At 31.5% G+C, this 16,948-nt stretch overlaps 2 protein-coding genes across 2 annotated transcripts; both read right to left on the reverse strand.

Moving 5' to 3' along the window:
- Positions 1 to 323: 323 nt before the first annotated feature.
- Positions 324 to 2,509, reverse strand: LOC122601561. Its single transcript, XM_043774342.1, has 3 exons — positions 2,390 to 2,509; positions 1,162 to 2,338; positions 324 to 1,111 (listed from the first exon to the last, which is right to left on the reverse strand). The coding sequence occupies exons 1-3, from the start codon at positions 2,507 to 2,509 to the stop codon at positions 324 to 326; spliced, it is 2,085 nt and encodes a 694-aa protein (XP_043630277.1).
- A 12,498-nt stretch (positions 2,510 to 15,007) lies between these two features.
- Positions 15,008 to 16,415, reverse strand: LOC122609011 (protein EXORDIUM-like 5). Its single transcript, XM_043782074.1, has one exon. The coding sequence runs from the start codon at positions 16,371 to 16,373 to the stop codon at positions 15,327 to 15,329; it is 1,047 nt and encodes a 348-aa protein (XP_043638009.1). The 5' UTR covers positions 16,374 to 16,415; the 3' UTR covers positions 15,008 to 15,326.
- Between the last annotated feature and the right edge of the window lie 533 nt (positions 16,416 to 16,948).

The following is a 16,948-nucleotide window of genomic DNA, read 5'->3' on the forward strand; positions in this document are numbered from 1 at the left end:
TCATGCTCTTTTAATTGCCTTGAAGCATGGGCAATGACTTTACCCCGTTGCATAAGAACACAACCTAGGCCATTAGATGATGCATCACAATACACCACCATATCTTCAAGACCATCGGGTAAATCAAGAACCGGTGCTTGACTTAGCCTTTCTCGAAGTTTTTGGAAAGCCATCTCTTGCTCGCTTTTCCATTCAAACTTGACATTCTTTAGAGTCAACTTGGTCAATGGGGAAGCTATTTTAGAAAAGTCTTGGATGAAACGACGGTAATACCCCACTAGACCAAGAAAACTTATAATCTCCGACGGATTCTTAGGTTGCTCTTACTTCATCACCGCATTAATCTTAGTCGGATCCACCATAATTCCTTCACTATTAACAACGTGACCGAGAAATTGCACTTCTCTTAACCAAAACTCACATTTGGAGAATTTGGCGTAAAGTTTCTCTCTACGTAAAGTTTCCAACACCTCCCTTAAATGAACTTCATGATCGGATGAACTTTTAGAATAAATGAGGATATCATCAATAAATACGATCACTGACTTACCAAGCATAGGGCGGCAAACACGGTTCATAAGGTCCATGAAAGCCGCGGGAGCGTTTGTGAGACCAAAAGGCATGACAACAAACTCAAAATGACCATAACGAGTCCGAAAGGCGGTTTTAGGAATATCTTCATCACGTACTTTGAGTTGATGGTAACCCGATCGAAGATCTATTTTAGAGAAATATGAAGCTCCTTGAAGTTGATCGAATAAATCGTCGATTCTAGGCAAAGGATACTTGTTCTTTATGGTGACTTTGTTGAGCTCGCGATAGTCGATACACATACGCATACTTCCATCTTTCTTCTTGACAAAAAGTACCGGTGCACCCCTAGAAGAGTTACTAGGTCGAATAAAACCCTTGTCAAGTAATTCTTGTAATTGCTTCATCATCTCTTGCATTTCCGTTGGAGCCAACCGGTAAGGAGCTTTAGCAATGGGGTTAGCCCCCGGAATGAGATCAATTGAAAACTCAACTTGCCATTCGGGAGGAATACCCGGAAAGCCTTCGGGAATAACACCGGCGAATTCATTAACAATAGGAATGTCTTCAAATATATCGCCTTTTCATCACACACGATTTTGGCGTTACAAGAGCTCAACCAATCCATACCCAAAATTATATCAAACTCCCCCATGGGGAACGGAATTAAATTAGCTTGAAAGAGTTCCGAAAAAATCTTGATTTCACAACCTCTATACACATCCTTCACTAACTCCATTCTACCATTACCAACCTCAACTTGTAAAGTATTATCTAGACTTGACTTAGATACAGGAATAACATGACTTACTCTAGTTGCAACAAAAGATCTATTCGCCCCCGAATCAAAGAGAATTCGCATAGGCACATTATACACAAGAAATGTACCTGTAACAACGTCATCCGTATTCCTAGCCTGCTCCACTATGAGTTGAAAGGATCTTCCTCGCTGATTCCCATGAGCTTGGGCATTCTTCCTTTCCGCCTCCCTCCTCCTTTCTTCGAGTCTTTCTTCTTCAGTCAACTTAGGCCATGAACTTCTCATATGACCCTCCTCGAAACACTTGAAACATATGACCGGTTTTTGAGACCTTGACTTGCACTTTCGGCTTGTGTGCCCCGGTTTTCCGCAAGTAAAACAACCCTTCTCCGATGCCTTGCACACACCCGAGTGATTTCTCTTGCATTGACGGCAAAAGGGGATGTTTCTTCTATGTGAGTTGTTACCGGAATTACCCTCTTGTCTGAACCGTTTATTCGGGGAGTTGGTGTCCTCATGCTTCCTTTTTAAATCACCTTCCTCCACTCTTGCTTGTTCGATTTCATGATCTCTAGCCACATCCGCTAACATGGAAAAAGACTCCATTTGGCGTAGGCTTATCTTCTCCCTCAAGTTTTTCTTCAACTTCAAATAAAATTGCTCTTTTAGCAATTGGTCATTTTCAAGGAATTCCGGACAAAATTGAGCCTTGTCCAAGAATTGAGCTTGGAATTCATTCAAGCTCATATTGCCTTGACAGTCGTTTAGAAACTCACTTCTCAACTTGGTCACTTCAGCTTCTGACCTAAACTCTTTGAAGAACATGGTTTTAAACTCGGGCCATTCAACATTATCCAAGGCCTCCTTCTTAATTGTCAACAATCCGTCCCACCATCTCTTCTCACTGTTTCTAAGCATACCCACCGCAAATACAACTTTCAAATGTGAGGGGCATTGGCTAGTACGGAAAGCCCCTTCAATTTCCGATATCCATCTTGTACAAACGATGGGATCACGGTCACCGTGGTACTCCGGTGGGTGGCATACCTCAAAGTCTCAGAAAGTGAACTTTTTCTTATAAACTCTTTCTCCGGTTACCTCCACTTCCTTCTCTTCCTCATTCTTCTTGCCTTTATCTTTGGCATCTCTTTTCTCAAAATCCCGTTGCACATTGACCGCAACCTTTTCTCTAATCATTTGAGCAATGTGATCGTTCATTGCCCTTTCCAACGTTTGATTTAACCTCTTGAGTAAAAGAGGGGTGTACTTTTCCAACGCTCTCCCTGTTTGATCGAAAATGCCATGCTATTCTCGGGAAAGAGGACTTCCTCAACAATACCTCAACAATAATAATCTAATTCAAGATTTTAATTTAGAAATTCTTTTTCCACCTTTTCTCTTTGAAATTCGGCCACCACCACCTTCCACCACAACCCTAACTTTTAATTTGCTTGATAAAGATTGTTGATGGTGATTGTTATTGTAATTTCTAGCCTTGAACTTGAGGGATTAAGCTTTGATTTTTGAAAGAAATAAGAATGAGATGCATGAAAATGGTGGAGAGATAGAGAGTGGAAGAGTGAGTCACAAAGAAAAGATGGCTGACACTCCATGGGCTTGCCACGCCCTCTTCTAATTTTGGGGGTATTTTTAACCACTATCCGCTAAAGTTCCAACTAAATTAACCCCATATCTAAAAATAAAATATTAGGAAATTAATTTAATATCAAAACTATAAAAAGAGGTTAATTTTTTTTACCTTAAAATCTTTAGGGTGTTACACTGTAGTTCTTGCATAATAAACCTCATTTTATTAGTTAATAATGTTTTCAAGCTACAATTATTTATACTTTGAATTTTTATTCAAAGAGTAGTAAAATATTAATATAGAAAATTCATGCTCTTCAAAACATAACTCTAGTTATGTAATTATTGATTCAATCCAAAAGAGGAAACCTTTAAGTTTCTTATTGCATAACGACAATTATGATTCACGTTAATGAATAACGAAAAAAACAATTAGTTATGAAACCTTGAAGTTTCTTATGCATAACGGTAGTTATGATTCACCTTAGTGAATAACGAAAAAATCAATTAGTGATAAAACCTTGAAGTTTCTTTTGTATACGAAAAAACAATTAGTTCTTTTTATTGCATAACTAATGTTATGAAAAATATAAATTGCTTAAAGCAATCTTAATAATTGAAGAACTATAAGTTCTTTAAACATAATTATAAACATGATAACATATATATTATAGACATTGAATGATGATATAGAAAAGGGGAAAAAAAAAAAAGAGACAAGAACAGTGTTTATAAAAGTAATGTACCATCAAACGTTATCTCTTTTCATGTTTAATTAATATGAATTTAAAGTAGAGGTAAAAATCTGGTTAAGTTATATCTAAAAAACAAAACTTGGTTTAATTAATTAATAAAAATAAATAGTTTGAAAGAATCATGAAAAGTTGTCAACATATGTTTTAAATTAAATCATGAGAAGAGTTGTCTGACAAGAAGAAGAAAAAAAATGATACCTTCAAAGTATACTTCGTCCGAAAGTTTTATTATTATTAGGGTTTAGAGGTAATCGTGATAAGGTATTATAAGATTGAGAGAGAATACAATATAGTCTGGTATTTATAGGGTTCAAGAGAACATTCTAGAATATAATTACATAAATATGAAAGTGAATATTCATATATAATAAATATTATAATATTTTATAAAATGTTAGATATTATCACAAAACTATTTTTTTTAATTCATTATAAGGATAAAGATACTATCAAGGTTATTTATAACCCCTTATAAAACAAATTGACATCTTCTATTTTAAGAAATTTAGTATTTTTTTATACCCACCTTTATTTTTTAATCTAACTTTTGGTTACAAACAACCCCTTTTTTATACTTGACGCCGCTTCCATCACAAACAGTCGTCCCACTACCACATCGGCACTGCCATGACCACCTCCGCATTGCATCAGTACCATGCTAATATAGACAATGTCTTAGATTTTAATAAATTTATAATTTTGATTGATCAATTAATTATAAATGGCTTAACACTATGAGGTCTGATTTTAAATTTTAATTTAAACAAGATGTTTTCAAAATTTGAGACAAAGGTTATCTCATAATGAGTTTTCGCTTTCGCTGTAGTTAAGGTTGAATATATTTTAAAAAAATTGTGTTAAGTTCAAAATTACCATTGAAAGATGTTAATTTATTAATAGAAAAGATGTTTTCTTAAAGTTATTGCATACTTTTTTTCACGTAGTATTTTCTTATCTAACTAAAATCAATACGAAAAAATACATGAAAATGTTAAATGAAGCTCTCGACAGTTCATTTAGGGTGCATAAAAAATATGCACATTTACATATATAAGACTACTAGCTAAGTATCCCGGGTTTAACCCGGGAATAGTAATAAAAGTTTTATAAAAACATATATTTGATACTTAAGTTGTGACAGTCCAGCGGTACTCATAACCTCGTAATACTATATCTTATGTTTCAAATAAATTTAATTAGTTTATTAACTTGTATGATATGCCAAAAGTTTAAAATTATGTTATCATAAAATTACTTATATGATGAAAATATAAAAGTTCCATGTATAAAATATTAGAGTGTTCAAAAGAAAATAATAAAAAAAAGACATCAAAAATAACAAAATAAAAATGAAATAAACTTTAATTAGGAATGTTTTTGACATCATAAATAAATTAAATAAAAAAGAACTAATTTTAAGAAAAAATTTGGAGGTGACAAATTAGTTATTTTTGTAAAATATGATGTCATAACAATTTTATTTTATTTAATATAAAGATCCTCTTGAGTTTATGTTATTTAATGCACTTCAACGAAAATCTTTAGGATTTTGTTTAATAAAACATAAAAATAAATATTTGGAAACATAATATATTAAATAGCTAGTATTTTGTATAATTGAGTATCAAGAGAAATGATTAATCCTTTTAATCAGGGACAAAATTAAGAAAAAATATTAGTAAATATCACATCACTTTTTTTTAATATATTAAGAAGATTAGGCTAATTGATTGGGAGGAGTTATCATTTTCCGAGTATCAATTAAAACATTTGATGAGCAATCTATTATTCCATATGCATACTTTTGTATTTTGTCAATGAATGTTACAAATGCAGTAAATTATGGTGATCAATTCTGTGATTATGATCCAGTTGGATTTTTTTCTTGAAAGGATGATCTAGTTGGATTTAATATTGGTCCCTATAGTTTACGTGTCAAAGCACCAGAGTAGGGATAGTATCCCAAGTTTCATGGCTGCATATTATACATAACATGTGGAAACAATTAATTTTTGTTAAATGCACCTTTCTATGAAGGTCCAATGTTTTGAAATACAGGAATTACATTGGTAATGAAGCACTTTTTAACTTTCAATGAATGATGATCAACCATAAACTGGTTGCGTTTGAGACTTTGAGTGCAAGAGGCCGGGTAAATGAAAGTGGTTTGTATGGAAAGTGTATTAGCTAGTGGTTCTCGTATGATAACGAAGCTTGAGTTGGTTTTACTTTTACACCGACTAATATAAGATAAAGATGTATTTGGTTAACATTCATGTGCCATTGGTTAACACACCGGCTTCCAAATGAGTAGTCGTCACAAAATACTGGCGGAACATCGGTGATGAACTTAATATAGTGATAATGTCAACCAAATATTGTTCTTTCAAGAAGAGTGACACTACTGGTATGTATTAATTAACTTAAATCATATGTTTAAAAATCAACCTAAAACTTTAAAAATTTAACACATGGATTCTACTCTTTCATAATCTTATCTCTTAATCTTTTCACGTATGATTAGGTGATTTTTAAGTATATAAATTAAATTGATATATAATTTTCCTAAAACAATACTTGAAGTAGGATGGGCAGTTACTAAAATGTGTCGCCAAAAATATCAATCTAGCATATATAACTATATAAAATATGAAGAACTTGATCAAAAGAAACGTTTTGTCATGACTTCATTTATTAGTAGCTTTGGTTAAAAACTAAGAACACTATTCATAACATTTAATCAATATCAAAATAAAGTTAAACAAATACAAATATACAATGACATTGACTTTGACTCAATCACTCAATACCCTGAACTATATATGATATTTGTTAGAGTGAATATATATACTTAGATAAGTTAGTATGAGGTTGTCAGACATTAAAGTTTAGATGTAGAATTAATTACATGCCAATTTTTAATATTTATTCTGTAATATATAAATGATTGGTCCATACGTCGACTTTTATAAATTAAAAAATCAATATGTGAAAGTATATACACCAAGCTTGCTTATGGGTTAATGAATCATTGAAAAGGTTTTAGATTTTGAGAAAATTTATCAAGATTTAAATATCTATAATGAATAAACAAATTAAGCATAACGTACATTCTCTCACCCTCTTGAGATTACATTCATCAAAGAACTGAAGAATTGTTGTCTATCATTTGTACTTTTCACATTGCTTGATGTTACTGGATAAAATTTAAGGGAAAAGTATCTGTGTGTATGTAATTTGTGATCGGCTACTATTGTATAAAAGAAACTTTAGTTGGGTTCATTGTATGTAAGTAACCTGCTAAAACTAAACGAATCATGTAAGAAATAAATGTGGCACTACCAGGCATCTGATACATGGCCCAATGAGAGATCTCCATATCAGCTTGTTTACACAATTCTTTCAATTTTAACAGGTTACTTACACATAATGAACCGGACTAAAATTTCTTTCATACAATAGTAATTGGTCACAAGTTACACACATAAATACTTTTCTGAAAATTCAATTAGACATTCAACCTCACAATATATATCGAGAAAAGAAGCAACGAGGCATGCATCGAGAGAATTCAGACATACTTTTTTTTGTTGGGAGTATGTTATTTTCAAAAATCCACAAAACATAGTTATTTTCAATGACGGGCAATTCATTAGAATTTTCCCATATTATTATTATTCAATTTTGTCATATTATATTATATATATATTGTTGGTAGAGCATGAAGAAAATATTATAAATTCTCTTGATTTTTATTGGTTAAAAAGATGATTTCTTTGTGTTATGATTAGTTGACAGTTTTGGAAAGTATTTAAGGCCTCTTTAAATATAAACAACATTACCATAGTAATTGGAAAGATATGGTTTTTTTCAAATAAGTAATTTTTAAACTGAATTCAAATTCTCCTCTGTATTTTTCTATGTCGCTAGCCACGTAATTTAGAATGCACATATTTTACTTTAATTTTAATTTGTATAAAAATAAGGAAGAATTTTAAGATGAGATATGATATAATTACACGTAAACAATAAAACAACAAAGCTCATCTTGATAACTTATTCATTATAAATGAAACGGACTAAATGTGTGTAATCACGAATGAATGTTAGAGGTCTATTAACCGCGATGACTAATAATACAAAATTATATATCGTCATATCAACAAAAATATATACCTTTTGATTTATATATACATTCATCTTGTAAATAAATAAACAATCACAACACTTAATTTTAATAATACACACATTAAATTAGACAAATTTAACCACATGGTCTTTGGGGCCCTCTTTGATGTTCTGGTAGAGGGAATGTTGGCTTGAAGACCAGGGACCGAATCTCAATTCCTATGGTTCAGGCATTTACCTCTTCAAACGCGTGTGGGCCGTGTTATCGCACCCTTGGTCTCCAGGGGTGCCTTCGGGTTCCCACCATTACCTTACTGCCTACTTGGATGTCAGTGTTAGGGTTGAACCATTAACCAACTAATATGTCGTTTTTTGGAAAGAAAAAAAATTAAACAAATTTGACTTTGCATATTAAGGTGGAATAATGGAGTTTTAAAAAGACTTGGTTCCAATCCATACAAACCTAAAATGTAAGTGAGTAAAATATTATGGCGTCGTAAAAAACTTGAGTAACAAAAAATGTTAATCAATATCCGTTTACGATAATGCACAGGTAAATAGTTATATATATATATAACAATATTTAAAATAAATATAAATATAATATTATTATAACGGGTTTAGGTTAACGGGTTCGAGTTGGCAAGTTGAAAATTTCCAACCTAAACCCGACTTGATATCAAAATCGACTTGGAAATCACAATCAAAACCGTCAAACCCGTCAACCCGAACCTAACCACTAACACACAAAAAAAGAACGGGTTGGCACTAGGTTGGTGGGTTGATTTCAGGTCACATGGGTTGATGGGTTGGTAGGTGGGTGCGTCAAATGGGTTGATCTCAAGTAATATAGGTTGGTGGGTTGACGGGTTGATTTCAATTCAAATGGGTCTTCGGATTAAATGAGTTGGTAAGTCGACCTATTAAAAAATATTACATAAATTTAAATATTTTTGGGCTGACAGGTTGCCTTATTAACCCAAAAGGTCAACTGGACCCCGACAAAAAAAAGTGTACGGATTAAGATTTTATTTTAACATTAAGATGGATTTCATAATAAACTTTATTTTTGATTAAAAACTTTTAAACATACCTGGTTACCCGGTCACCGACCGGGTATTAATCTAGTTATCTATTTGATATGGGTTCATAATTAGTTTTAAATGTAGTTCTATTAATAGGAAAGTGCTAATTGCACTTAACGTGCATAAAAAGTTGTATTTTTCATATCAAAAGTCCACTCCTGAATTTTATGATAAATATACAATATTTAATGGACCTAAACTACAATCTTTAAAGCTTTATTTAGCAAAATTCATATTAATACACAACATTTTATTACGCTTGTTGATGACATACACTTACAATATTAGTTATTTTTCTCATACAAGTAAATGTATACTAAAAATCAAAGTTAAACAGATTACGAAGGAGAATTGACGTAGATCGTTTATGGAATATGCGATTTAGTCTCGCAAAAGTAAAGGCCTTTCAAAGTTTTAGTAGATCTCGACTACTACGGCCCTGTACTTTCTAATTTCTATACTACGGCCCTGTACTTTCTAATTTCTATATATCACATAAGGAAAATGATTAATCAACCTAACTTATGTGTCTAAAAATTAACCTAAAACCTTCGAATTTGACGTGTGGATTCCACTAATTCTCTTTTCTAATCTTGTCCCTGATTTTTCACATGTCATCATCTTAAGATTATGTTGATTTTTAGGCATACAATGGTTAATTTATCATTATCCCATAACATAAACCACATATATACTTAGTATGTAATTAACTCTATATAGAAAGTTTAAACATCATAAACATTTTCTTAAGTTATTTCAATTTTGAATAAAATTTATTAGTATGGTGACTGACTGGTCAGATAGTACATTCGATTTAAAGGCAGTTTGCCAATTTGCATTGATCGTTGATGACTCAATCCCGTGAGTGACTCTGTTTTTGCAATTGATTTTAGGGTCCACATTGTGAGCTGTTTTCATCTAAAGTTTGGGCAACTTGACTCATTTTTTCTTGTGCACAAAATGTTGTAAATTTTGCACAAAGTGTTTGTAAATTAAGCATAATATGGTTTATACATGTCAAAGGACAACCTCCACTATGAATCTTGTTGCATTGCAATGAGTGAAAAGGGTTAGGGCCGACATCATGATAATTCTGGTACCATTTATGAAGCACAATATACATATTGAATTTTCGATAAAGACAAAAGTATTGTCAAGTATGATGTTTCATTTGTATATAACAAGATTATATATAGAATTCCAACAAGGTATTGGAGGGAAAATGGGAAATTTACACCTAAAATGTAGGATACAATATTATGGAGACTAGTCATGTGAATTGATTTTACCAATTATAATAATCAAGTTATAAAATCTATTAGATTGATTTTAAAATAAGATATATCGTATTTTAGTTTTATTTTGACTAAATGCATGAATATACATTATATCCCCATATATCATAATGTCTCAGTATGTGCATAATTGTCCTATTTCGAAAATAAAGGTCCAATTCCAAATATGCTTTAGGTAACACATCAAAGGTAAATCAAGCCTTTTCCTTTCGATAAGCCTAACTTTATGTTTTGCGAAAGATTACTTTTTGTTTCAATTTATTGATATTATTTTCATGCATGCGATGATGCTTAGTTAATTATTTATTTTAGATGGTAGATACGGTGTAATTTCTTCTTTTTCTAAACTAAAAAAAAAAACTAATATCACGAGTCTAATGGATACATTAATAAACCCTAATAATACATATTAGTTCTTCTATTTAAGTTACTCAATTGGGTCGTGCACGTTTGATTTTGAATATATTTTAAAATACTTTCTAATTTGCTTCCTTAACTCACTTTAAAAATTATTAAAAATATTTGTTTAAGTGTACCCGTTTGACTTACTCTTGCAGTGTTCACATTTCACATGCTTAATTTTAAGTCAAATTGAAAAGAAGAAAAAGTGTTAACTTTCATAAATATCTTAGGTGAAAATTAATACTCGTACTCAAACTTTTTCTTTTTAATTACATTTTATTTATTAACGATGAGTTGGTGAAATGCTTTGTAGTTTCCTTTTTGACTTATAAGTCTTAGGTTCGAATCCCTATTTCACCAACTTTGAGATATAGATAGTCCTTCTATGAGAATTTGGTTTGGTTATACCAGGTTCAAGTATGAGGGAGCAGAGTTTACCCCTATTAATCGTCGTGCTTTCAGACGGATTAGTAGGGGGTTTCCCCCATTGGGTATTTGAAATAGGCATTTCTATTTCGAGAGAGCTATCTAGCGCGGACCCGGTTAAAACAACGTATGCTAGACCTCCCGCTGTCGAATCGCAACACGGAATTCAAGCGAAATTCACCTTTTAAAACAAAATTACATTTTATTTTTTTCTCTTTATTTTTACTCCTTTATAAAACGAATTACCTTTCTCTTTTTTTCAACTTTTTATCTTTAAAAAGTTAAAGGGGTATTTGGTACGATAGTATGAAAAGGGAAAAAAGAGAATGAGAAAGACTTCTCTTGTTTAGTTACACTGGAGAGTGAAAATCGATAATAAATAACTGAGAATGCTTTTCATTCTCTCAATTCCCTACAAATTGTAGAGAATGGTAAAAAAAATTGTTTTTGTTTTAATGCTATATGTGTTAATTTTAATTATTAATTAAAAGTTATATTTTTTTTATATTCATTCTCTGTTTGTACCAAACAACATAATTTATTCTCTTTTCAAATATCTATTATTTTTCCAACTATTTTCATTCTCTGTTACATTTACATTTCTATTCCTTTTGATTTCCTCCTACCAAACACCATCAAAATAACCTTAACTTTCAACACATTTTAAACTCATACTGTCACATACTACATCTACCTAAAATATATTTAGACCATTCTCAGTGGTCATGGTAAATACACCTCAATACACTGTCACATAAGTAAAACTTCTTTCCAATATATTCCTCATATTCACACCCACATTCAATACATTCCAATACACTCTAACATATTTATTTTCACACTTTTAATAGCCACCACATTTCTCACCCAATACGACGGAATACAGCCCACACCCAATGGTGTGTACCGTATTGGAAGGGCAATATGGAGCAATACGTTTCCCATTGGGGATGCTCTTAAAATATTTTTCAACTTTATCTATCTTAACTATCTCTCTTATTTATTTACTAATTCAAAAAGTTTCATTTAATATGCCTATCATAGTCTTAATGAAATTATTTACAACATACACTCCTTTACTTTAAAATAACTCCAATATCTATTTTACATCAATTACTTTTGAATTAATAACCACACCGTTACCGTCACCACCACCACCACCACTACCCCTCATCATCATTATAGCTGCATTGGGTGAGTACCCCACTTAGATTTATAAATTTAATTCTGTTACAATATCAAGTGAATGGTTAAAGATAGGTATGATACTAACCAAATATAGTTATTTTATAAGTTATCAGAATTTATGACTTTTGATGAATATAAAATGTCGGTATACATACTCTACAGTGAAGTATTCGAATAATAGTGTACTTAAGCTTTTTTTTAATTTATATTTTTGTTTATTAACTAAAAATTAAGGTTAGAAAAGAACATCATGTTTTCGTAATAACATCGAATCTCCATCCTTTTACCTCGTAAAGATTATGATGTTGCTAAATTCATTCAGTTAATACCCACATTGTTTTGGGTATCTACACAACTCGAACTCGCATTTCTCAATTTCATATATAGGTCTAAAAAACGAATATCACCATCTATTGATGGATTGCTTTTTATTTTAACTTTTAACTTCTTAAAAAATAGAAATAAAGTATTTATGAGTCTTCAGTTATCTTGTCAAGTTGTCAACAACTAGAGAAAAAATCTTTGAACACTTATGGGAGAAGGTGATCACTGTTATTAAACAGTCGGTTGAATCAATCGGATCAATAAGAAAAAAGTACCAATTCGATAACTACTGATTGGTTCATTGTGACTGAACCGTATTGAATTGCATGAATTAGTATGGTCGGACCTAACTAGATTGGGTTAAAACATTATAACCAACAGTCAAAGCTTTCTTTTGGTTAAAATTTTCTGTGCTACAATTGGTACTATATTTGTACAATATCAATTAACTCATACTCGTATTATGTTTCATTTAAAATTCTTTTGTTTTATTTCATCCTCTGATTTCTACTCTTATATTAGCTTCTCGCTAGTTGTTTAATCTATAATGTTTAATGTTCTAAAACAAAAGTATTACATTTTGATTTTTTTTTTAAAAACTATTTCTTTAAATATTTTTATCGTGTAATATAATACTTAATAAAAATTATATGAATTTATTGAGTTTAAATGTGTTTTTTTTATATAGATTTAAGCAAGTATTAATAATTGGTTTTACGTAAAATAAAACAAGTATTAAAGTAAAACAAATAAAACAATAAGTTTCTCTTCATTGAAAATCATTGTGCATCATGAAAACCATCGTGCATCATCTGTTTCGTGAATCTTCGTGAATCAATTTAACCATGATATAAGGGTCAAAATATTATCCTATTTGTTTTACTTTAATACTTGTTTTAAAATACCCAACCCCATTATCTATATCTATACTTCTATCTATACTATATTATAAAGTAAATAGAGTTTTCAACTTTCAACATTCAACATTCAACTTTTAACTATATACATATGCTAATGCATGATGTACAATACGTCTAAACCACATTACATCAATAATATACACTAATCGCTAGCACCACCACCGACGTCGTACTCCCCACCACCACCTGTCACCGCCGCCGCCATCACATCACCACCACCGGTGCCACTTCCACCACTGCTGCAACCCGCGGGTACCATTTTTGTATAACATAAAATAATATATCTATGGTCAAAGTCAAAATGAAAAAAAATTTAAAAATTTAAAACAAAACATTTTTAATAAGATAAAATGAGTAGTATTTATTTTGGTATTTGGTTAGGCCTCTCCCCACCTTTTACATACAAAAATTATTCAATAAATGGTTTCTTCATTAGTGTTGTTGTACTATGTGCTTCAAAATTGGTACATAAAGTGATGTTGATTGAGATGGTTTGTTGAAGACAAGCTTAAAAGTTAACGGAATTGATGAGAGTTGGAGAACCAGGGGATAATTTTTATTTTCCGTAATTTTTCATAGGTTTTATTTTTTGGGAAAGGGTTCCCTTAAATTAATTTTTCAACTTGAGTCAAATTGGAATAATATTGACCCTTGATTGAAAATCTAGGACCAAGATTCAAAGATTATGTTTTAATCTTGTTTTTTGATTTTCATCTAAGGGTCAAAAATACCCTAACATAATTAGTCATGTTAAGATAACTTTAAAAAATTCATTCCTTTTTTTTTATTGAATAACTTTTTGTATGTAAAATGGAACTAAGGAAGGGGCATGTGATTTTTATATAACCAGTTTTTTTATTCATTTTCTCGTCATTTATTTGAGAACACCATTGGTAAAACAACTTTCTCATAGCATTTTTTTTTGGATAAAGCACATAAGTTTTTCTATTGAGAAAAAAAGAAGAAAACAATTTTAATGGCCATGTTTCAATTCTCAACGAATAAACTTTTTATAAAACGATTTCTTTTTTTTGAAGTTATAATATTTGGAAAAAAATAAGCAAATATATGGTTGATAGTAATACTTTTTTGAATATAAAATAAGAAAAAAGATAGATATGCAGTGATAGTAAAAATGAAGTGAAAAAACAATAAAGGTTGGAAAAGGCATTAGATTTTAGGAGGAAGATCACCTCAAGTTAAATAACAACTTGAGGGTAAAGTTATAAACATTTTAGACTTTAGATTAAAATTAAAAATTAAGATTTAAAAATGATCTTTTAATCTTAACTTTTGATTTTTATTCAACGACCAAAACGTTTCCAAAATTAACTCTTTTTGTTTTGAACATTAGACTTTTTTTAACTATTTAAATATTATCGGTTCCCATCGAACTTTCAATGCAAAAGATATTTTCCAGCACAGTTTTGTTGTGATAATAAATTCATTTTTTAGTACAGCATCAGAATAAATTCGTTAGTTTATTCTATAAATTTTTGAAGAATTGTATAGCAAAATGTTGTTTTTCCTATATCGATGACCTTTTTTTAGTAGAATCTTATACTCGTGTAATGTGTATATAATAATAATAATAAAAGGATGGTCATTTATCAACATCAGCGTAAAACTATAACTCTTTTGTTTGTTACCTACATAAAGAGACTAGCGAAAAAAAACCACAAAGATTATATAAAAATCCCATGCCCCTTCCTTTTTACATAAAAAAAAATTATTCAATCTAAAAAATAAACCCTATAAAAAATTTAAAAAAATAAAAATTGTCCCCTGGTTCTCCAACTCTCATCAATTCCGTTGATGCCCCTTAACTTTTAAGTTTGTCTTCAACAAACCATCTCAATCAACATCACTTTATGTACCAATTTTGAAGCACATAGTACAACAAAACTAATGCAGAAACCATTTAATCACTCTTTAGCATTTGGGCCAGCACATGCTTTCAAAACGGGGCTCCATATCCATTGTACTAAAAACTTTCTACCTCTTCTACCATTCATATTAAAAGTCCGACCCGACCCATCTTTCATAACTTCACCAATATACCCACCACCACCACCCGACCCATATAACCCTTCACACAAGTCCCCGATTTCCGTGGGCGCAGTTGGGTCCTCGCCCGCGTACCACGCGTTAACCAACGGGTTAGACGATAGCTCCGCGAGCTCGTGCCCGATCACACTAATCATTCCATCAATACCAACATCTCCATTTGGCGGTTTAAGTGGACCCGGCCCACCACCACGCATATAACTCGGAACAGCAAATGGGTAAGCGCAAACTTCGGGGCATTGTTGGCCCGAATTACCAACCCATGCGTACGGTAAAGTGTAGCCCACTTTTGATGGAAAAGTAAAATAGTGGAACCCACAAACAGCTCTACAGAAATCCTCTACTGTCACGTCTACAGAAGTTAATATAAGATAGATTCCATTTTTATGATCCACTGGAAATGGTGCTGATTGGACTGCCGACCCAATTACTTCTTGGATCGTTAACCGGGTCAAGTGGGTCCCATGGGAATATTTTTGATCATGGTATTCCCCAGAAATAACCATGGACCGCGAAATGTTTGCATTTGTTTGGTCCGTGTAAAGCGAGACCGTCTCCCACCAGTCTGATACAGACGGGTGGGGGGCGGCCCGTCGATTAGTTGTGGAAATAGATAATAAAAAATCTTTGATAATCAAAGTTTGGGTTGGCTTCCATTTTCCATACCAAATAATGTAAATGTTAATTGGTGATGAAAGAACCGGACCCATATGGTACTTAAGGTTCACAAGTTCAGATGAACCTTCATATTTTTTAGATGATGTCAATGTTTTTGGTGGAAGTAAATTTGGGTTAACAAATGTGTAACCTGAATTCAGGGTTTGTACGTTGGAGGATGCAAAACAAACAATTGTACTAAAGAAACATAAGTAAAAAAAGAATGTCATGAAATATAATTGAGACATTTTTGCAATGTAGTTTTTGTGCAAGGATTTGAAAGAGAGGGGTGGAAGGAAAGAACCAAAATGGATGGATATTTAAAGGGAGTGAGTGAGTGAGTGAGTGTGAAGTGTTGTTTTGAAAGGGGAATGGGCTGGAGACAGCTTTCAATAATGTTATTACTAAGAGAGTATGTTGTGACCACTCTTTTTCTTTCTTTTAAGAATCATGTGTCTTCAATGCAATACATACAACATAGTCCTTTTGAATTGATTTTTACTGTTTGAAGATATTTTTGAAATTTAGATTTTTTACTGTTTTATAATATCTTTGAAATCAGTCACATGCACAATTTAATACTATTTACTTTGTACTTAATTATAAAGAACCTAACATGCATGTAAATAAATCAAAAGAGAAATGATTAATCCTTCTAACAAATTAGCTTAAAATTCTCTTAACTAATGTATTATGACATGTGGAAAAATCAGAGGACAAAATTAGAAAAGAGAATTGATGAAAACCACATGTCACCTTTTTAGAGTATTAGAAGGATTTTTATGCTATTTTGTAAGAAGAATTAGTCATTTTCCAAATCAAA

Source organism: Erigeron canadensis, chromosome 1 (genome assembly GCF_010389155.1).
Source record: "Erigeron canadensis isolate Cc75 chromosome 1, C_canadensis_v1, whole genome shotgun sequence".
Lineage (NCBI taxonomy): Eukaryota > Viridiplantae > Streptophyta > Magnoliopsida > Asterales > Asteraceae > Erigeron > Erigeron canadensis.